Source organism: Rhododendron vialii, chromosome 2a (assembly GCF_030253575.1).
Source record: "Rhododendron vialii isolate Sample 1 chromosome 2a, ASM3025357v1".
NCBI lineage: Eukaryota > Viridiplantae > Streptophyta > Magnoliopsida > Ericales > Ericaceae > Rhododendron > Rhododendron vialii.
This window is the reverse complement of record NC_080558.1, coordinates 34,328,908-34,352,710: the sequence shown is the minus strand read 5'-3', so window position 1 is coordinate 34,352,710 and position 23,803 is coordinate 34,328,908. Positions and strand designations below refer to the sequence as shown.

Sequence of the window (23,803 nt, the reverse complement as noted above, 5' to 3'; positions counted from 1 at the left end):
ATTTTTTTTTCAATTGTCCCGTTTATTGAATTGGGACAACGCTACACAATACCCTACAAAATGTGATTGAGCCCCATAAGCCTCCAACCCTTCAATCCTAAATTCCTAGATTGTAATTTTCAAAACATTAAAAAAAAAAAAAATGCACGTACATGTCCTAACTCCCACGTACATACTACATACTCTCAACTCTCATGCCACACGTTCACTTCCACTTCCATACTCCCATGGATGGCACAAATTGTCCACTTAAAAGTAAAAAAGGAAACGAAATGTGCACTGCTACTAGATGTTTTAGCTCATGGTTAAAATTTGTTAGCTTCTTGCTTCCACCGCACCTTCCACCAAAATTTGTTAGTCTTCATTTTATAATTACCTACTAACAATAACAGAACTTTAAATTTTTTATCAGTTGAATTGTTCACATTCTGTCTCATAACGTTGCTTATGCTATTTTCACTCATCTATTATGATTTCCCTCATTGTAAAGTAATTGTGTTTATAAGCTATCATTATATTTTTTCATAAACTATCGTTCAATCCGTTTTATGCACGGGCAAAACTAACCCGTTATAGCGTTTATCAATCGGACATTTATGCACGGACAAAACTAACCCGTTATAGCGTTATCAATCGGGCACAACGCTAAAACGGATTAATTTTGTCCGTACATAGAACTGATTGAATGCTAGTTACCGGTAAAAGAAAAGACAAGGCCCGAGATAGTGGCGCGATGTCCGACAATACATTACACATCCGAGAGCATTTTCCCCCTTTTTCCCTCCGGCCTCCGCATGTGCCCTAACATAATAAGCCCTCCTTTTCGATCACCATTGGCGGCCGTCTCCACCGTCCTCTGCCACTCCAAAGCCACACCCACGGTATGCAATGTCCTCTCCATCGACCTCCATCTCTCTTGTTTTCCGCTTCTCTTATTTATCGCTAATTACAAGGAGATTTCTTGCTGTTTACAATGAGATAATAGACACCGATAAGTTTTTCCCCTTCTTCTTCTTCTTCTTCTTTTAAATTTTTTTTTTCCATTTTTGTGTTTCATCCTTATTGGTACCATTTTCTGAATTTACATATCCACCGTAGTTAAATGGCGTAGCAGCACTGGACCTTCCATTGGCCCGAAACATCATTTCAAAAAACCCGGATAACAATACTATTGGACTAGGGGCCGAACCGATCTTCATAGTGTTGAAGCTCGGCTTATTTACTAAGCCTAAAACTCGAGCTCGAGCCGAGCCTTGCTAATTTATTTAACAAGTCTCCTTAAACGAGCCGACCTTATACAAACAAGCCTAGCTTTTGCGAGCCAAGCTTTTTGAGCGTCAAGCTTGGCTCAATCACTAAACGAGCCAAGCCGAGCCTAGCCTAGCCTAGCTTTAACGAGCTGAGCCATGAGCTGCTTGCAAGTTCGTTTGCAGCCCTAATCTTGGGAGAGGGATATTATTTACCTGCACAGCAATAAAGTGGTATTTTCCAGTAGACATGTTTGTAAATGAATGGGTCTGCCAGTGAAACCAAGCTACAAAGGGTTGCTTTTATTTGAATTTTTTTTTGGGGGATGAATCATGATGTTAGAGGATCAAAAAAAATAAAAATAAAATTATGATCTTATTAAAGCAAACAATCCACGAACGAGAGGAACTACACACCAGAATACATCTAGGAGAAAACAACACCACAAAAAAATGGCTACTAACCCCAAAACATTTAGGGGAAAAACAAAAAATCTTCCTATGAATTCTCCAAGCTGCAGCAATGGGTAGATTCTGGGTAGAGGCTTTCCTTCCACAGTCCATGATAAGGCAATGCAAAGAATAACAGGCCATACTCTGGCGCTGAAAAAACCTCCCATTTCTTTCCTTCCGCAGCCAGTAAATTGTTGCTGCCAAGTACAATTTGAAAACCACGTGAGCCATAGAATTACCACCTTTGTATTGCTTTGCCCAACTCAAAGCCCGAGACAGATCCACAGGACTACCGGTAATCTCATTACACTCTAGGATGGACTAGGATAGAGGTCTAAACTAGTTGAGCATAGATACTGGAAAAGAAAAGACGGGAGTGGGATTCATTTTACCTAAGGCAGAGATTACATTGAGGATCCACCTGCAAGTGGGAAGTCTATCTTTTGTAGACAATCTCCTCTGATAACCGCTGAATGAAAGCCCACCTTGGGGTATGGGCTTAAACCAGATAACCTTGTTTCAAGGAAAATGAGGATCAGAAACCCTAAAGGCCTGCCAAGCAGATCTTGCAGTGTACTCCCCTCCATCCAACTTAATAGAACCAGAAAAATGGGGAACATGGAGCAAATTCCTTGGGGTCTCATTCATAATCTCCATAATAATAGGATTCCTCTACCTTGGCTGACACCATCTGCCCAACTGGATAATAGAACTGAGCTTGGCAATCGAAGATCTTCCCATTTTATGCACCACATGCTCCCCAAATTTCTGGTAAAGGTCCTAATGGATGCCAATTATTAAGTCACAAGAAACTGAAGAAAGTGTTGACCCCATCCCCAACCCTATTTGTTATCCAAGGCTGCACTTTCTCTCTCAGGTTTAGGATTTTGCTACTATCCGAGAAGCATTAGGAGGAATTCTCAAACCCCAAACACTTGTCTTTGATTATGTAAGTATTAACCCACTGGTGTCTAGCAATTGAGGCTCTATTCTAGTCCTTCATGAGTCTAAAGCCAAGGCCAGCCTCATCTTTAAGAACACAGATACCCTCCCATGAAACCTAGCCCCTGCACTTTTCAGATCTAAACCAGACCTAAGGAAGGCCCTAAGTAGATGCTCAATCTCTTGGATCACTTTCTGAGGGAGGATGAAAATAGAAGCCCAATAGACCAAAATGATAAAAAGCACGGATTTGACCATCTGAGCTCTCCCACCTTAAGATAGTTATTTATTTGACCATGATTGAATTCTAGAGAGAGTTTTATTCTTCAATTAAGCACTTATAATTAAGTTGTTTGGCAATTGTAGTCAATGGTATTTTTTTTGTTTTTGTTTTTGGCTTTTCAGTAAGAAACAAAGCTTAAAAAAGGGGCTTTGGATCTGAGCCTTTGGCTCAAAGGGAGAACATACAGGTGAGATTTTGTTGCTAAAAAAAATCCCCCCAAAGACACTTTAGTTATGTGAACTTAGAAAATATTCCTGTTAAATAGTCTTTTGCTTTTGATGGTGATTTTGTTGTCTTAAATTTTATTTTATTATTATTATTATTATTTTTTTGTATAGTTTTGAATGTATAGTCCTTGGGGTTTGAAGAAACTGAGATTGCCGTCGCATTGGTTTCGTGAATGGACGTGAAGATAGAAATTGCTAGTCTCAGATTAGATTGGAAATTGAGGCTACTACTTGATAGCAAAACATCTCTTTCCTGCAGTGTTCCTACATTTGATTTTGATAAAAAGGAGAAGTATGCAATGCATAGCTTTACATAGTTATATTTTTGGCATGTAAAAGGCATGCACAACTTCGAGAAGTGTGGACCCCGTTCTCACTTTGTATACCAGACTTTTCATGCTATTGAAAGGGATCCAAGGAATAAAGCCATCTCCTAGAACAATCTGATCCATATTCTAATAGGCACATTTGCCGCATTTGGAATATTTCGCCTAATGTTTTGAGATGTACTAGGGCTAGGGATACTGTTAGGTGATCGGTCTTGATTTTTGTTTTTGTTTAGTTGCCAAGGGATATGCCCCTGCTTTGTCTTGCTGTAAATTTTGGCTTTGATATAGATTAAACTTATTTGAGAAAAAATATTTCACACATCAGCCAACTTAGTAAAGGAAACATCCTAAAAGATCCTCCCAAAAGGGATATTCCTTTTTCTCCCCTATTGGTGTCAGTGGATAGTGCTGAGATCATTTGACCAAAGTCACCAAATGCAGCCTCACGAGACTTTCTGTATTTCTTAGCTTCTATAACACTGATGTGATTTATGCACTGATAGTTTTGGGCTGATCATAGATGCTATTTCCCCACATCCCCACTATCATTAGATCATCTCCAATGCAGGAAACACTTACTCCAATGTTGTAACAAACTTAAATTTACTAAAGATTTGAAGCTTTGAACTCATTTTCTATGAAGCATGGATGCCAATATGGGATGCGGGTATGCCCTTGCTTTGCCTTGTTGTAAAGTTTAACTTTTGATATAAATTTAAGTTCCAAAAATTTAAAAGTTCACATGTTAGTCAACTTACCTGAGGAGACATCCTCAAAATCCTTTAACTCTTGGTTTTGGTGGACAGTGTTTAGATCTTTGACTAAAAGCAGCCTTACCCTAAAACTTCTATATTGCTATTGTCCAAAGTTTGATAGCTTTGGGCTGATCATAGATGTTATTTCCCCATGACCCAACCACCATCATTAGGTCATCTCCAACGGGCAACGCTTACTTCAATGTCATCACAAACTCAAATTTACTTAAGATTTGAAGCTTTAACTCATTTTCTTTAAAGCATGGATACCAATATGGGATATGGAAAGGGGTATGCCCCTGCTTTGCCTTGTTGTCAAGTTCAGCTTTTGATATAAATTTAATGTTCCGAAAACTAAAAGTTTCACACACCAGTCAACTTAATAAAGGAGAAATCCTAAAAAATCCTCCCAATAAAGGAGTATTACTTTTTCCCCCTCTTGGTTTTGGTGGACAGTGTTGAGATCCTTTGACTAAATCAGCCTTACCCTAGAACTTACATATTTCGTAGTTCAAATAACACTGATGTGATCTCTGCACTACCATCGCCCAAGGTTTGATAGTTTTGAGCTGATCAGAGATTCTATTTCCCCACATCCCCTCTATCTAGGTCATCTCCATTTTATATAGCACTTCCTCCAATGTTGTAACAAACTTACATTGACTAAAGATTTGAAGCTCTAACTCATTTTCTATGAAGTATGGACACCATTTCGGGATACTGGTTTGCCATGGATACAGGTATTCCCCTGCTTTGTCTTGCTGTAAAGTTTGGCACTTTGGCTTCTGATATAAATTTAAGTTCGGAAAACTACCAAATAACACGTCAGTCAACTTAGTAACGAGACATCCTTAAAAATCCTCCCAATAAAAGGAGTATTTCTTTTTTACTTTTGGTTTTAGTGGATAGTTTTGAGATCCTTTGACCAAAATCAGCCTCTCTAAGGCTTTCTGTTTTTCTTAGCTTCAAAAAACATTGATGTGATCTCTGGACTACCAACGTCAAAGGTGATAATATTGGGCTGATCATAGATGTCATGTCCCAATGTCCCCACTATCATTAGGTCATCTGCGACGCTTACTCGGATGTTGTCACAAACTTAAATTGACTAATCATTTGAAGATTTAACTCATTTTGTATTCACATAAAGTAAAGATTTGAGTGAAGTGTTGGAGATGATTTAGAAACCTGATTACAAGTCCAACAATCAGCAACAACATCCAAACCCTGGTGCCTTCAGCCTTGGTTTGATATTGAACAAACAGGGGTGCATATTTCCACAATTGCAGTGTATATCACTTTTGGATATGTTTTGAGTTGATCAGTTATTGAGCTTCTGGGCTGTCTTTCAGTTGTTTCTATTTGGAGTGGTTGAGTCTTTCCTCCTAGAAGCCCAAACCAAGGCCAACTTTTGGGACCAAATTCACGCTCTAGCAAATGGAGAAGTGGTGACTTCTTTTAACTATTGTATTTGTTACTCTTGTTCTTTAACCCTTCCCTTGTGATTTTAGTCGATGAACCCTGAGGTTGATTGGGGTTCTAAACTTTCAGAATACGATAGACCCTTGATTCTTATGTGAGCATGATAACCTTTAGCTTGGTTTCTTATAAGCGTGAGAATTCGAAGAGTTGTACTTATAATGCATTGGTTTTACTTTTAGTTGTAACTTGTAAGGAAGGATGCAAGTCCTTGAGTTTTACTGATATTGGGTGCAGGAAAGGATTACCTCTTAATTTTGATCGTTTGTGGCCTAAGCAACCTGTTAGCTTCAATTAAGTATGATTCCTGCTTCAGTGATGTTGCTGCATTCAATTGGTGGTGTATAGGGCCTTTTTTTTTTTGTTTTCTTGGTGGCCTTTTTTGTATACAGGTGGCATTTCCTTAATGCCTTCTTTAATATAATTATTTACTTATCAAAAAAAAAAAAGAAGTGATGTTGATGCATGCCAAATTTTGATTTGTTTCTCCCTCAAACTTTGGGTACTAAAATTTAGTACTTTAGTCTTTTGCAATGTCACCATACTTAGCGTGTCATTTTTTTTTTGCAGAATGCGAAAGCCAGGTTTATGTAGATTCTTTTGTTTGTTTTGGAAGAGATCTACTTACTCATACAGACACCAAAGGTGAAAGAGGAAATTAACACAACCCACTGGTAAGAAGAAGAGGAACGACAACAATGTCGGACTTTCTGCCAGAAGACATTGTGGTGGATATCCTTTCGAGACTTCCACCCAAATCCCTAATCCGATTCAGTTGTGTCTCCAAAGTTTGGAACTCTCTGATCACAAGCCCTACCTTCATCAGTTCCCACCTCAATCACTCACTCAGTTACAATAATCTCCCACCCTTGATAGTTAGGCAATGCATTCGCACTACCAGAACAGAGCACTATAAACTATTTCGTGATACTGAAGATGCATTTCATGAGTATCAAGAAATTGAATTCCCCCTGAAAAGCCGCAGTCTCCACTTTTATCACTTACTTGGTTATGTGAAAGGTTTGTTTTGCCTCTACGAACAGGATAGCCATTTTCTTTGGAACCCATCAATTAGAAAGTCCTTGACCCTTCCAAAGCCTCGCACTAAGGTCAAGAGTCGATATGATTGTAGACTAGGGTTTGGATTTGATACACATGCCTATGATTATAAGATTGTGAGAATTGTTTTTAGTGAAAATAAACCGCGTCGAGAGACTGAGACGCCTCTAGTTGAGGTTTACTCCCTTAATGCAGGTGTGTGGAAAATAAACAGTGGAGCGAGTAACTCCTTTCCACTTGGGTCTTCTATAAGTCCATCTCGGCACTTTGCTGCTTGTTTTGACGGTGCTGTTCATTTCGCAGCTGAGAATAATTCTGGTGAGCCATTTATTTTGTCCTTTGATTTGGGTGATGAGGTGTTTCAAACGATATTGTTACCAAAAGGTATGGTAAACAGGGCAACTGACATCAATACTTCAGTATTCGGGGGATCGCTATCCCTGTTATGTTATAATGGCTTTAAGCGAAGTTCTTGTTCCATTTGGATAATGAAAGACTATGGCGTAGTTGATTCTTGGTATAACCCTTTCAAAGTTGATCTGAATGTAGAATTTTTGCGCGTAATAAGTCTCAGGGATAATGGTCATATTTTATTGGAGGGAAAAACACCAATTGAGTGGGAGCTTTCTTCATATGACCCCTGTAGCCAACAAGTTAAGAATTTGGGAATTCAAGGTGTTTTTCCTCATTTTCATGTTGATACTTTCGAGGAGAATCTTGTCTTGCTCAACAAAAAAGATGTAGTTTCAAGAAGGGGAGTGAGCAGGAAGAGGAAAGACAGGTAAAAGCTTGGTTCAACTCATATTTCAGCATTTACTTTCCTCTGTTCTATCTTGCTCACACTTTACATGAGTTTTTTAGTTGCAGTTCGGTTAGGGCACAGAAACCAACCAATACAACCCTCTCACATGCATGTATGTGGGAGTGCACCCATTACTGTCGTAGGGGGTTTTGGTTGGTAGCTTGGTGTTTTGTGTCCTTGACATAATTTGTTCAATGGAGACTGCTTTTGTGGCAGTGTTGATCATGGTATTAAATATGGGCAAGTAGATATAGTGAAAAATCGATAAAGTATTAACTTAAACTCGTTTTTTCTAACATGCTGAGCTTGTTGTACCTAAACCATATTAACTAGTGCCTTTATGTCTTTCTTCATTTTGCCATACTTGCAGAGATGTTGGACATGATGTGAATATGATGACCTTATGATGCCTTAGTTATGATACAGGCCTTTTTAATTGATGTAATTTGAGTATCAGGCAAATGTTTTCAAAATATGATTATAAACACTTGGTTGTGTACATGGGTCATGACATTTTGTTAACTCTTTGATTGTATTGAATTCGGGTGTTCAATCATGATGGTATAGTGAAAATCCTATGGTGTGTTTTAAAACACAAAAAGTGTTACAAGTTCTTTTACCTTGGTATCTTATTTTGACTCTTCTTAATAACAGAATTTGTTTATGAACTAGTCAACTATCTTGAGTTTTGTTCAGCCCACTTGTTCTATTCTTTTACGCTACTACCATCACACATCCGTTTGAACGTGGGGTGATTTTCATTTTCAGTTGATCTTATTACTTTTGGAAGAAGTCATAGTAGATGTTAATGGGCTTGATAACATCTTGCTGAGGCATGTAGTTGTATATGAATACTTTTGAATATTGATACGTTGTTTTGTTATGTTCTTGTGAGTCTTGGTCGATTGGTTTCATAAGGCGCTCTCTCTCTCTCTCTCTCTCTCTCTCTCTCTCTCTCTCTCTCTCTCTCTCTTGTTGGTGAGCCCAGGTTGGTTGTTATTGAAGTTCTCTCTGGTCCTTTTCTGGGAGTCCCTTTATGATGGTTAGATAACAAATTTAGGGAATTCATGAAGACTTTCTGACAGTCAACCTTCTTATTCAAGAAAGCAAAACCTTTATGTTTTAATGTTGAATTATTACTATTATTATCTTTTTCTCAGGAGTAGAAATTGTACCTGGGAATCATAAGCTTAAAAGTTTTTCATTAGGAATATAGTTGTCAAGCTTGGTACACTTAATTTAGATCCTTAGGATGCTATTCTGAAATTGAATTCAATTTTAGGCGCCAGATCCGAGGCAATTAAGGTGCATAGTGCATAACAAGCAATGGTCAACATATAAAAAAAATGCTGATGCCCCAAAAGACCTGAATTTTGCCTCCCCTTCACTCTGTTTATATTCAGTTAAATATTGGTGGAGATACCTGGACTAATATAATGGCTGCTACGTCTATTGGATCTGGTATTATAGACTACGTTAAATTTGATTAACAAAGATCTATATCTTTGCGTTTATGATAAATTGATAAATGAAGCCAATTTCATGTGTTGCAAAATTGTAAGGGTTGGGAATTGGAAACATTGGTCATAGGAAATTGTTATAGTATTTCAAGAAGAATTTTCTTTATCCAATCCAATCCTCCCCCGCCCATAATGAAAATACTGACATTGTTTAGGACTTACCCAGGAGCAATAATTTATAGGGTAAATTTCACTAACCTTCCCTAAGGTTTCTGTCAAAAGCAGTACCTCCCCCTAGGTTTCTGAAATGTCACTAACCTCCCGTACTTTACCTGACAATATCATAACTCCCCCTTCTGTCAAGTTCCAGTTAATTTTCTATCAGAAAGTCATGATATCACCAATGTTTTAGTTTTCTCTGTCCAAATTACCCTTTCAACCAAACATAGCCACCAAACAATTCTCTCTCTCTCTCTCTCTCTCTCTCTCTCTCTCACACACACACACGCACGCACGCACGCACACACGTACAATTTAAGATGAAGCTCAATTGGGGTAGATTGGAGTGCAATTATATTGCCGATTCGAAGGAAAAAAAGGTGTGAAGTTATTGTTTGCTCTGTCCTTTTATTTACATAAAATGCTTCACATGCCTACTGAGAGGTTGTGGGCTAAATCAAACCTTCTGACTGAAGTTGCTGGTGCTCTTGGAGAGCAAGCTGGTAGTGTTCTGGGTTCATTCCATGATGGGTAGCTTTGGTGGGGTTGATCTCATTGATGATGATCTTGAAGATGCCGATGTTGAATCACTATTTTCCATTGATGATGAAGCAACAACTGAAGCAGTCCTTGCATGCTGATACTGTATAAACCTGGTGTCTACCAGAGCAAGTGTAAAAAGTTAGTAGGTGTGGACTCTAGTAGTAGTAAAAGTCATATGTGTAATAAGTGTGGCATGTAGTAGGCTTTGGCATGTAGTAGGCTAGGCTTAGAAAAATGTAACGAGTATTATTGACATGTGATGTAAGCAATGACGCTGAGCAGTCCCTCCTTATGCCTATAAAAGGAGTACTCTCTCCATTGTAAATCCAAGTCAGTGCAAGTTAGTGTGTGTGTTTCTCAATAATACATCTCTCATGTTCTCTATTGCTCTCTATCTCGATCCTAACCTATTTCATGTTTGTACCCACTTCGTGTCTGTCTAATTTGGTATCAGAGCCATGTTGTTCATTCTAGCTTAAACCCCTTCTGGGAACTTCTTTTCCAAAACTACTTCAAGTTTTTTCTAAAGAAAAAAAAATTGAAGCGTATGCTCTGTGGTTGCCTTCTAAGGATCCTCCACATCAGAAACTTCATTAACTATTTTGGTTAAAGAATTTTGTATCAGTGGGTTAAAAGTACCTTGAGACTTTGGCTTTTGAGCGGTGTGTCTCGGTTTATCTACCCTAGAATACAGAATTTTATTAATCAAAATTAGTTAAAGATCTTATATTGAAAAGAAAAAGATTTGTTGTATGAGGAAATGAAGAACCCAGATTTTTACGTAAAAATGAATTATTTGTTTTCTACTCATTCCTCCGCCACCTCATCTCTTGTTCCTTCACGATCGTCCACCAGCCGAAATTCCTCCACCTCTTCTCCTAATCTTGAGTACTTGTATGAATTTGAATATTTTCCTGATGATAGTAAGGTTCCCCTTATTGATCTCCCTTTTCTAAATCCCTATAATGCCTTTGTTAGACCACAAACTTCTGTAAAAAAGACCGTCACCCAACTCTTCTCCACAAAACGACCAACTTCTGTAAAAGAGTATGTCCAAGCCTTCAAGTTTGATCAGTGTTTCATAGCAGCTATAGAAGCTGAACAACTTTTACCCTTGGAAATCCCAGTTGATTTGCCTCGCCTTTGGCAACAACAAAGATTTACTCATTTTCACTTTGGAGTAATCAGATTGGCTGTCACTTTCCATGGCAGGAAAGGTCTACCTATTACTTACAGACTTGCTCTGGTAGACACCAGGTTTATACAGTACCGGCATGCATGTATTGCTTCAGTCCAAACCACGTTAAATGCTGGAACTGTGGTCTTTACCTTTTACCACAATTTCAACATGCCACTAGCAGATGGATCTGCTAATAGCTCTGAAGGTGCAAGTTCAAATTGGTGGTATCTCCCAAATTTCTACCACATATGCAGCAACCTTTCACTATCAAATGGCCTACCGCCTTCAAAACCATGCCCCAAACATGTCATTACCTTCCTCCATAGACGAAGCCCTTTTTCTAACTGTCAACGCACCTCACCAAGTTTCCTGTGTCCATGTTCCACGTCAGATTTCCCGTCCTAAGCTTTTCAAGCTTCTCCCAGAGTCTTGGGTTACAGCTTATGAGAAAAACCAACAAAAGCCCATACCTGCTCAATCCTCAAATCCAACTTTCATCCCAAAACCTGATGGTACAGTGGAGATTTCGTTCCCAAAAGAAGTCTCTGCCTCATCCTCCACCCATCTTGTCAATTTTCCCTTGAGAATTGACATGTTTGTAGATGGTTATAGACCCGGCCCTCCAATTAAATATTTTCAATCCAGCGGCCTTCCAGTCTTCTATTTCAAAAATCCAGAAACAGGTTATTGTTATTTTGATGCTTGTGACTGTGATGAGTGTCTAGAAGACAGTCTTCTAGAAGATGACGATGACTTTGAAGATCCATGTCCACTATGTTCTCCTTTACCTCCCACTCCTTGTAAATCTCCACCTCGTCCTCAACCCCCATCAAATAATGGTCCTTCTGCTCAACCCAGTGGATGTTTTATGTTCACCTCATCCTCTTCCTGGACTGAAGCAGATTTTCCTCCTTTGGAGTTTCATAATTCTCAAGAAAGAACGACCCACTGTCATAAATTCTACACTCCTCTACCATTCTCCCTGATGGTAGTACCAAAGCAGTGTCAGCAACGGAAGCAGCAATAAATTGGCAGTCAGCAAATTCTCTAGCTCAAAACAAAATTCTCCAGCGAATTGCTAACTCTCAGCAAAATTTGGAGAATGTTTTCCATAAGAAGTTATCATCTTTAGAACTTCTTATCAAAGATTTGCAGCAAAAAATTCAAAATATTCACTAGGAACTTCTCTAGATGGCATAAAAATTCAAAATATTCACTAGGAACTTCTCCAGATGGCATATGGCAACCACGTATTTTCAGCAGTTTTTAACCAAATGGATGCTGAAATGAAGCATCTAAAGAATCAGCTTCATTCACTTCAAGCTCAACAGTATTCTCAGCAAAAAAGCCCATTTGACATGTTCCCCTCTTCCTCTCAAGAATATTTTTCTGGGTATCCTCAAATGTCTCAACCCTTACCTATAAACCCTACTTTAGAATTTGGTGAGTCAAGCTCCATCTTTGGGAGCTCATCAACTTTACTTCCTCCACCAAAAAGGTCATCTCCACCAAAACTTCCTTTCCCAAAGCCCCAGATAAAGCCTATCCGATCTCCAACAGTTCTGTCTCCACCATCTACCTCTACCTTGGCTCTAACAACCTCCACTCCTTCTAAACGATCTGATTCAAATTCAAAGTCACCCCAGTTAATGGTTCAGTCAACTTCTAACCCTTCCAAAAATCCAATCTCCACTCTCCTACATACCCTAGCCACTATACCAGAAATCCCATCTCCTGAACCAACCATTGAGTCTGATTCGGATACTGAATCTATTGACTCTATGCCAATCCCTTATGTTTTCATGATGAACCCAGAACATTCTCCAGAGGAACATGTTGAAGATCCTATTATTGAAAAAGGTCCTGAATTTGACATACCTCCTGAAATTCCAACATTTGATTTTTTCTCACATTCCAATATCCATACCCAAGGTTTTTCCTTTGATAATATTCCCCCATCAAAATGGTTGGATAAACTTTATGAGATTCATGCTTGATGCACTGCTGCTATGCTCTCCCCAACTGCTACACTGAGTATCGTTATTACTAAGCATATAGCAAAATTCCTTGGCCGTCTACGTCAATGGTACTTAGCTCTTAGCTCTGGGTGAGTACGAACAACTACAACTTAAACAACTGCCAACCTTTGATCAATTCATCTCAGTCCTGCATACTGAGTTTCTTGGAGACCATAACAACACAAAAGAGTTTGTTCGAGAAGAATATCTCAGCATGAAGTGCAAATTAGACAGACACGAAGTGGGTACAAACACGAAGTAGGTTAGGACCGAGAGAGAGCAATGAAACACAAGGGGAAGACGTATTATTGGAAACACACTGACTTGGATTTACAATGGAGAGAGTCCTCCTTTTATAGGCATGAGGAGGGACTGCTCAGCGTCATTGCTTACATCACATGTCAATAATACTCATTACATTTTTCTAGGCCTAGCCTACTACATGCCAAAGCCTACTACATGCCACACTTATTACACATATGACTTTTACTACTACTAGAGTCCACACCTACTAACTTTTTACACCACACCACATTTGCCACACTACCACGTCCATTATACACATCACCTAGTAACAGTACACACTAATAATAAACTTCTTTCAACAGTACAAACCAATTATTTCACTACCTCCCGGAAATGAAAGAGACAGCTGGCAAAAACACATATTTGTTACTTTGAATTATCTGAACCACTTTCTCCAGAATAGTCTTCAGTTCTGTCAGTCAAGTAATATTGATCCAAAAGATATCGGATATTTTGGCGCCATTCTTCCGGATAAGTATTATTGAATTTCCAGTTTGCAGATTCATAATGGAGGAGAGATGAGGGAACTTATGCAGGAGTCAATCCATTGAGTGAACAGAGTGTTTGAGTCATAACAAGATAATTTCCACTGTTGATCTGGATTCTCTGAGACTCTGGGTATGCAGAGAGGAATATAGTGTGATACTCCTTCCGCCAAATAATAGAACTATCTGGATTAGAAAGACATCTGTTGTTGTGAATTGTCCAAAAAGCAAATTGGAGATTCCCGCCTGCACTGTTTGGGATTTGTCTGATCTTCTATTGTTAGAAAGATATGCTTCTTAAGAGTAAGAGGAATTTCAAAAAGAAATCCTCTGGAGGATGACCTGATTGAATGCCGTATATGCCAGATAAACCAATACTGCTGATCTATTAAAATAGATACTTATAGTATAAACATCGACTAAATACCATAAGAGGAGGTAGGCTTCCTTTTTGAAATAAAAGACATTGTGGTCATATATTTCAAACTGGGTGAGAAAGAGATAGACAGGATGGAAAGGTAAACCTCCTATGGGACCTTCATCAAGACCATACTTGAAAATGCAGAGATGTTGAAGGTTTTGACACATTTGAACACACCTGGAAAGAAGGGTTAACTCTAAAATATGACATTGGAGGTGGACAAGAAGATTAACTGGGTGGAAACAGGAAATCATTGGGAAACAACCAGGAACAAATGAATATGGCTTTGGTTTTGAAAATTGGTTGATTTTTTTTTTGAGTCTGGATAGGAAATCTGGAAGGACATTTATTTTGGGAGAATTTTTCATAAGTCCACTATACCACTTTCCAAACCCCATAAGTCCACTTCTAAATTCTATAACCTCCTAAGTCCACTAACCTATTAGGAAAGATATAATAACCCTGGTTAGTCTAATATACCCCTGCTTTTCAAAAACTTTTTGCCCCATTTTTTTAGCCATTTCAAAAAATTTCTATCCGAAAATTTCAGTCCCCATTATAAAACCCCTCCCCCCTCCCCCTGTTTCCAAAATAAACCAGGCTGAGAGGAAAAAAATGGAGACGGTGTGCTCCTCCGTTCCATCGTCTGTTGTCGTCGGCGTTCTTTGTCGTCGTCTTCAGACAATCTCTGTCGTCCACCAACAGTCGATCTTGTTCACCAATAGTCGCCGTTGTTGCCCTTCGTTTCGGTCGGACGCCGTCGCACTCGTCGCAGTTGTTCGGCTTTGTTTCTCCGTCGTCGTCAAATTCTCGTCGTAGTTGTTCACCTTTGTTTCACATCCTCGTCGCCGTCGATCAATCTCCGATTTCGTTCGATTCATCTCCGTCATTCTGCATCCTCGTCGCCGTTGACACCCTTCGGTTCATCCCCATTGCCGTCAATCTCCTCCGTTTGATTCGATCCATTCTATATGTTTCTTAGAAAACTAAAAGTGAACGCTGGGTATATATGGTTATATATATTTGATAGGTTGGTGTATGGAATGGTTGAATTAAGTTAGGAATTCGATTGATAGTATATATGGTTATATCAATGTCGATTGACAGTATATATCAATGTTGGTTAAACTATGTGTGAATAGATGGTTCTACGTGGTATGCTTTTTAATATGGTTATATGATGATACATGTTATATAACCTTATATATTTATTCAGAAAATTCCAAATATATCAGAAGCAAGTCAGAGAGGCCGCTGCGCGGACCAAATCAATAAATGATTGATGAAAAGCAGAATTATAACCTTATATTTTTATTCAGTAATAAAAAAATCAAATAATCGAAATACATGGTCATATATCAAAATCTGTACAACGTTACACAGATATATGTAACTCTTAAAAAGGAGAATATATAACGTTATATATGTACAATAACGTTATATATAGTGTATCAAAAAAGGAGAATCTTCGACTGTTATATAACGTTATATAAGTACAACAACGTTACATACGAAACTATATCAAGATCAGTATATCCGTGATTGGCGTGATCAACATTCCAAATAGAGAGAGACGAGAGAGAGATATACCCGTGATTGGCATGATTTGCAAAACTAGAAGGGATAATGGGAGGATAATGGGCTAAATTGATGGGATTTTGATTTCAAAATTAGAAGGGATAATGGGAGGATAATGAGCTAAATTGACGGGATTTGAATGGAAGGGTAATTCTGTCAGGCAATAATTCTCTTTTTAAATGTAGTGGACTTTATGCCTTACCAAATATATATTAGTGGACTTAGTGGGTTAGAAACTTGATTAGTGGACCTAGTGAGTTAAAAACATGTTATAGTGGACCCTAGGCTAATTTTTTAATTTATTTTCCCTTTTATGTGAACAACATCAAAACTCCAATTGGAAAACCAATTTGCCCATCTGAGCAACTGTGCCTTTGGAAGGTGCTTCTGTTTGAACTTGAGCATACTGGAAAAACTCATCATATCAGTCTCAATTAGAAAATGATGACCGATTAGATGAAATTCAAACTTCTCAATGCTCCTTTTAATTGCCAGAATTTCTTTGTAAGTAGAGTGGTAATGAAGTTTTGTTGGAGAGAATGCACCACTTTTGTATCCATAAATTTTGCCCTTTTGATATGAATTTTCTTCTAAAAGAACTGCTCCCCAATATAGATCAGAGGCATCTGTCTGAAGAACTCTTTTCCCATCTGAAGGTATGGTTAACGAAGGAAGGGTTTTGGCCATGGCTTTGAGGTCTTTGACAGCTTTGGTACAATGGACTGACCAAGGAGGAGGGGTTTTCTTTAGTAGAGCTGAAAGAGGAGTACGGTATTGGGCAAGGTTGGGAATGAAATCAGTCATATAGTTAACAATTCCAAGAAACTGTTGAACTTGTTTGACTGTGAGATTTTCATCTGGAAAATGGTCAAGTTGGGAGGCTATATGAGGTTGGAGGGCATATTGACCTTTAGAGATGTGCATCCCTAAAAAATCAATTTCTGGTTAAGCAAGAAGCATTTTTTTCTCTGAGAGCATGATACCATGGGTTTGAACCAGGGAATGGAAAGCTCGTAGTAATACAACATGAGACTCAATTTCTGGAGAAAAGAGTAGAATATCATCAATATAGACAAGTGTTGAGGATAGAATGGGGAAAAATACCCGAATCATGTCATAACAACCATTCACGCCGAAATTTACACTTCAACGAAGCTAACACAAGCACACAACTTCTCAACCACACTCTAAACTGTGCATCACTTTGCGTCTTATTTATATAACATTTAAACGATACATGCACAAAATTGCATTCTTTTTTGAACTGAATGCATGATATCTCATTCCCTAGTACATTTACTCAATATATCATTGTCATACATTTAGACGACATTACTTTCAAGTTGTTTAATAAACAAATATTGCCCATTCATGGCATTTGCTTTAAAGTTTGCGGCAAATACTACTTTGACCTCCCTCTAGTTTTAGAAATTACTTTGCCCTCCCTTTTGATGATTTTGTCTAGATTCCCCTTCCCGCTAAATTAGCCTTGACAGTGTTGCTTTTGGGTACTGACAGACCAAAATGCCCTCAAATGCAACGAATAGGCATTTAGAATGACCTTCCTTGCTATGTTACCAAGTATTGTTGCAATTTTTATATAACAAGTGTGAAAACTTTAAATATCATTTGAATGACAACTATAAAATAACCGGTAAGAAAATGGCATCGTTTATTTAATGTACTGTAGAACAACCAATAACAAATGTAACCAACTACAAAGTCACGCACGACCTTTAAAGGGGCTTAATTTAGAGGAGTGATTAATGAAATACAATATACAATTATGGAATGTTAAAGTAATTTTGTTATTTTCAATATTTTGTTTATGAAATATGAACGACTTTTGGTTTTGGTGCCTCTCATGTTGACAAATTTAAGTAGAAATAATTTTAACAAAAGATGAATTTTTTGTTTGTAAAGAAGACATCAAAATTCATGCTTTTTTTTTTGTTTAGTGCATTTTTTGAAGCTTGGTCCAACTTTTGGCTAGAAGTAGGAAAAGTTTTTCTCTTCGAAGACAATTTTTCTAAAAAACTTGAGCTTTCTAGACATTGTAAACAAAGTTGAGTTTAATTATTGAAGTTATAACTTACGGGCTTGAACAAGATAATTTTTAATTACCGGTAAAGAAGAAGAAAAGAGTAAGTAAATAATGTTTCCCTATAGATTATTTAAGAAATGAGAAAATAAGTACAATGAATAATTGTTTTGTCTTTGTGCATAGAAAGTTCAGTTTGAGTAAAAAAATGAAGTTCCACAGAAAATTTGAGAAAAAAGATTAAGTACCAAGTAAAAGGCTTTATGTATTGACCATGAGTGTAAAAAAAATTAAAGACAAGAAGCGTTATGTTTGGCGGATCACAAGAAATATACTTAAAATTCCCCCCCCCCCCACCCAATTCTAAAGGTCTCATATGTGAGAAGTAATTGTGTATTTATATTTCCTTTTATACTTGATGGCAACTGTTTGTGGATTAATCTCGGCATTTATTAATTAGAAGGTGATAACATCAACAAAATCTGTTAAGTTTCTCATAAGAGGTTAACAGGGGGCAGTATCTGGATAATAGTTTCAAAAGTCTCAAAGGTTAAGAGTAATTTTTGAAATAGGTGATGAATCACTTCTAAATGACAATGTTTTTGCATTCTCAGAAATGCTACTTGTGAATTGCAAATATGTTTTGAAAGATTTATAAGATCAACAATATGTGCATACAATTTACAAGGTCCTACAATTGTCTGCATTCCTTAGTATTTTGCTTTTTTTTTATGTAATTGTGATGTTAAGTTGGTCTAAAAAAAATAAGTCGTGTTACATATTTTTCATACCTTACCGCAAAGATAATTGTTAATACACACCTTATGGAAGATAGTTTTTGAATATGACCCAGGCATGTCAGGTCCTGTATTTTGTGAAAAATGATGTGTCAAACGCGTACGCTGTGCCATATTTCCATGTTTGTGCTATACAGGCGTTCATGGGGATGAGGCGGTGGCTTTTGGCCAAATGTGGAAGAGGACTGTATTGATGAGGCAGTGGCTTTTGGCCAGAATTGGAGCCAAGTTAAATTAAAAAGTTTGGGATAAAGAAGTGTTTAATGACATTATTGGGTGTTTAGTTTTGTGATGGGGTTGAGAGTTGATATTATAGTTATTACCAGAAGTATAGTTGTCCTTTGGAAAAGGACTATGTTATCCATCATGAGAGTAAACATGGCTTGTATTCCAATGATTGGGAGAACCTTTCTATTTGAGGACATTTGGCGAGGAGAGTCTTCTTTCCTATTATTGCTTAATTTTACGTCATCAATCTCTTGCACGTTGTAATTTCAGTATTCTTATTTTTTTCTAGTTGATTTGGGATTTTAAATTTTGCAAAAGATCAATTCACAGATAGGAAAACTATAGAACTAATTTCAAACAGGTCAGAACGGATCACTAACTGATAAATATATTGTGTTCTTAACTACTCTGTACTATCTTCCTGTATGACTTGAGTTGTATTCGCTTGTATGTGATGATCCATCATGTTTGGTATTTGCCCCTTTGAGATGATTGAAAAGGTGTCTATTAAGGTTATTTGGGGACAGCGTATAACTCTCTTCACTTTCGTCCAGATCCGACGCTGCGTCACTCACACAACAGGAGGAGCTACATGCACTTAGAGCTGCTAAGGCGGAGATGATCCGATCTTTAGTAGAAGAACGAGAGAGATACATTGAAGAACGACGGAGGCTCACCGAAGAAACCAAAGAACGACAGAGGTTCCTCAAGGAACAACAAAGACAGATAGACCTTTGCCAGGGCATGGTGACACAAATCTTGCAGGAACATCGTGGCGAAGAACGACAGAGACATATAGACCTTCTCCAGAGCATGATGACAAAACTGATGCAGGAACATCGTGTTTGGGAGAGCTCTTCGACAGAGGATCGCGGACCAACTCTTAGGTATGTGTGTTTACATGTACTTTTTTTATTCAGGTGTGAAAAATTACCAAAATTTGACTGTTTGGAGTTTTCAGGAAATCGCAAATACATCCACCAAGTGGCCTAGGAACTGACAAGGGAACCTTGCTCTAGCATAAACAAACTCTTAAGAGTCGATGACACATTGTTACGGCTCATGTAAATAGTTAAATCGAAACATGTGAAAAAATAGATGAGATAGGTTTTTCAGAGGTTGGAGTTGTCAAATGGCCAACAAGCATCTGGGTATTCGAACGAGCACCTTCCTCGAGCCTAAAGGAAGTAAGAAACTTGGAAGAGTTGACAACATGTTGATACGAGTTCGGTTATAGGTTCAGAACTCAACTTAAAGTAGCTAAAAACGAGTCGTTTGGGATATTCTTTTATTGGACAATTAACGGCTCAGGGAATGGCATGGACCCCTGCACTAGGTTAAGAAACTTGTAGGACCCACTGCACCTAGTTGTAATGCCCAAGAAGAAATTTAGAGTCAACCTTGTAATGAAGTAGCAAAAAATAGGCCATTCAAGGGTCAAGGTTGGAAAATAGCCATCAAAGACCTTAGGGACAAGTTTGGGGAGCAAAATACATGTCGTTATGATGCCTGAGTAGAAATAAGAGCCAAGTTGCACTTAAGTAGATGAAAATGGGTCGTTTGAGGTGCAAAGTTTTAGAATCGTCACCAAACGTTGAGATTTAGAGCCAATATGTGTGAAAATATCAAAAAAGGGTTGTGTAGGGGCAAATTGTGCTTAAGTAGCTAAAAATGGGTCATTTGAGGTTCAAAGTTTTAGCATAGTCACTGTAGGGCTGTAAACGAACCGAGCAGTTTGCAAGCTCGGCTCGGTTCGATTCGTTAAGGCTTGGCTCGGCTCGTTTAGTAAACGAGCAGAGTGGAGCTCGGCTCGTTCGACAAAAAGCTCGGCTCGTTAAGGGAGGCTCGACTCGATTAAAGAGGCTCGTTTAGTAAATGACTAAACTCAGCTCGACTCGTTAAGGCTCAAGCCGAGCTCGAGCTCGAGTTTTTGGCTCGTTTAGTAAGCTCGCCGAAGCTCGGTTCGGCTCGGCTCGTTTACACCCCTTTAGTCACCAGACTGTATAGTGGAGATTTAGAATAGTCACCAATATGGTGAAACAATTGAAAATGGGTCATGTGGGGGCTCAAAGTTTTAAAATAGTCATCAAAGGGCCTGGCAATCAGCACGAGCAACTTGCTCGGCGGTAAAAAAAAAAAACTTAAGCTGACGACACTTCCATACAATGCTTGAGCGTATAATACAAACAAAACATAATGAAAAGTAGCTGAAAGTGGGCTGTTTTGGAAAACAGTGAAATTGGATTATAGTAAAATCCTCTCCCTTCTCTCTCTACAGCCCCTTCTCCCTTCTCACTAGAATCCCAACAGGTTAGGGTTTCTGCGGGGGTTGGGTTGGAGATGCCTCTCTCTCCTCCCCCGGGCGGCATCTCGTCTCCCTCCCCCTCTCTGCTCTCTCTCCCTCTCTCTGCTCTCCCCCTCTCTCCTTTCTCTTTTCTTTTCTCTCCCCTTCCCTTTCCTTTTGTAGATCATGCTCAACTGCGCTTCTTGCTGCCATCTCCTCTCCCTTCTTCGTCTCCCCTCTGTTTCACCGGGACTCCCGCTGGTTTCTTCTCTTGAGAGTAACCGGTTTGCTTAACGGCAAGGTGTGGTCTTGGCGGCAGGTGGAGGTGAGGCTCGTGAGGTCTCCCACCGTTTATCACTCCTGAGTGTATTTGGTTTGGCTTAACGGCGTTGGGGTGACTGGTGTGGCTGTGGACCTGGGCTTTGCAGATTTGGTGATGCTCTGTTCTTTTCAGTGGGTGTGGCGGCATATGGAGCCTTGGTTGCCGGTATCTTAGGCTGTTTGTGAGGATCGAAATGGCGATTTCTCGGCGGTTATTTATGAGATCCGGGAATGTGAGGGGCTCAAGGCGGTGTGGTCATCATTTATGTCATCGGGTGGTGATGGGTTCGCGGTCCGGGCAGTTGGTTTTGCTGCTGGTGGTGTGCTCTCATGGTGTGGTGATCGGCATTGTGGTTAGCGGCGGCGACAGCTGATTTGCGTAGGGCTAGGGTTAGGTTGTGGTGTTTCGGGTTGGGCCTGATTCTTATGGGTCTGGGCTTGGCCCGTTTCTTGTTTCTTTGGGATGTAATTTCTGATCTGGGCAGCTTGAGGCCCTTGGGTGTTTCGGGCTTGGCCTGTTTTAGGTGTTTGGCCTTTGGCCAATCCGAGTGTTCTGGGCTTTAGTCCCTTTTGGTGTTTTTTTATCAACCTTTGGTTGATTCCCTTCCCCTCTGCCCCTGCTTGATGTACCCATTGTTAAGTTTTCCTAATAAATTTTTGCCGTTCCAAAAAAAAAAAGAAAGACGTGGGCTGTTTTTGGGTTTAGTTGTTAAGTGGCAACAGTCAGTCTCGGAATCAGCATGACCACCCTGTTCAATATAAACGAACTTGGGAGCCATTGTTACAATGCTTAATATGCACATTTAGAGCCAAACTTGTAAAAAAAGAAGAAATGGGGCCATTTGGGAGGAAAAGGTTTAAATCAATAAGTTACCAAAAAAAAAAAAAAGGTTTAAATCAATGCGTGGAGAACCATAGTCACTGATATGAAGCTGGAGTAGAGATATAAAACTAACTTGTGCAAAAGTATGGAAAAATGGGTGGTTCTGTTACCATAGTTGTGAAATATCTACCTAATGATCTTGGAGTGGACAATAGGTCTCAAGTTGTAGAAATCTAGAGCCAAACTTGTAAAAGGGTAGCTGAAGATGGGTTGTTTGAGGCGCATAATTGTAAAACAGAACCAAACTGCCCGTGACCAACTCGGTTGCCTCGCTCGAGCTTATCAAACTTTAACATGTTGACACTTCATTACAATGCCTGGTTAGATGTTTTCAGCCAATCTTGTGAAAAGTGGAGAAGTATCATTTTGGCCTTGTAATTGTGATTCATAGGAATCGGGAATAGTTGGCCAAATGGTTGTCTAGTTGCACTTTGCTGCAGTAAAACTACCGGCTCAACTCCTAACAAAATTAAAAAAAAATTATTGTGATTGATGGATATTGATAGTTATCCTTTTTACTGTTTCACAGATAAGCGGTGGGCTCGCGCAATGATGGATTTTTTTTTTTTTTGACTAAATGTATTTGGATACACTTGATAGGACTTTATTGGATGGATGCATATGTATTTGGATACTGTTATTTCGGTGCTAAGAATGATCATATCTCGATCGCTTTGATTTTGTGGATGAATCTACGCTTTGTTTGGATGAAAGGATATTACAGATTGAATCTACGAGTTGCAGGCCACAGGCGGGGAATGACAAAAACCTACACTTTTAACTATTCTTTTGTCATAACTGCTGCAGATTCTCCAGCATTCGCATTGTACCTTTAACAAAGAGAAATGTGGATTCTGTTTTTTTTGGTTTCTCTTCACCGAAACATGAGTCAAATGAGAAGAGGATGGTTAATTTGTCAAAAATTATTTCCGTCACGTGAATAAACCTGATTAGTTTGCATTTCTTTTAATATGATCTTTTGCTCTTGTTCGAATGGAACTTTTTTGCTTTCCTAACCTTTTGCTAGGAATTTTATCATTTTCCCGCTGTTAATGGTAATCTTTCGGTCCCTTGAGAATAGAACTTTCTCAGAAGGTTGAGAAGTTTGAATAAGTTTAATAGTGTAGACTATTTACATGATCAAGTATGTTGATTATAACCAAAGAACTTTGTTAGGCTTTCTGGATTCGAATCTACCTTTTCAAGTCGTTTTCGGGGAAAATGTTCTACATGTCGTAAGTATGATAATGCCAGATCAAAATTAGCAAGGGGTTTATGTTGTTGGCCATCACAATTTATCAAGATCGATCGATTTGATATTTTGTTTCCTTTGCTGGACAACGGTGTCGTAAAAAGAAGACGTTTACCGTCTATGATTGCTAGGTGAGAAATGTACACACATAAATTGGCGCATGTAACTTCATGTCAAAATCAAAATGCAAGTGTTCTTGTTCTTGGACAAA

At 38.7% G+C, this 23,803-nt stretch overlaps 1 protein-coding gene across 2 annotated transcripts; it reads left to right on the top strand.

Annotated features, from left to right (window-relative positions):
• Positions 1–692: 692 nt before the first annotated feature.
• On the top strand, positions 693–23,074 carry LOC131312882 (F-box/kelch-repeat protein At3g23880-like). Of its 2 annotated transcripts, XM_058340900.1 has the most exons (5): positions 725–881; positions 3,048–3,112; positions 6,286–7,555; positions 19,407–19,739; positions 22,870–23,074. In XM_058340900.1, the coding sequence occupies exons 3-5, from the start codon at positions 6,414–6,416 to the stop codon at positions 22,871–22,873; spliced, it is 1,479 nt and encodes a 492-aa protein (XP_058196883.1). In that variant the 5' UTR covers positions 725–881; positions 3,048–3,112; positions 6,286–6,413; the 3' UTR covers positions 22,874–23,074. The 2 variants fall into 2 exon arrangements, with proteins under 2 accessions (XP_058196874.1, XP_058196883.1); XM_058340891.1 differs by lacking the exon at positions 3,048–3,112 and having other exon boundaries at positions 693–881.
• The last annotated feature ends 729 nt before the right edge of the window (positions 23,075–23,803 follow it).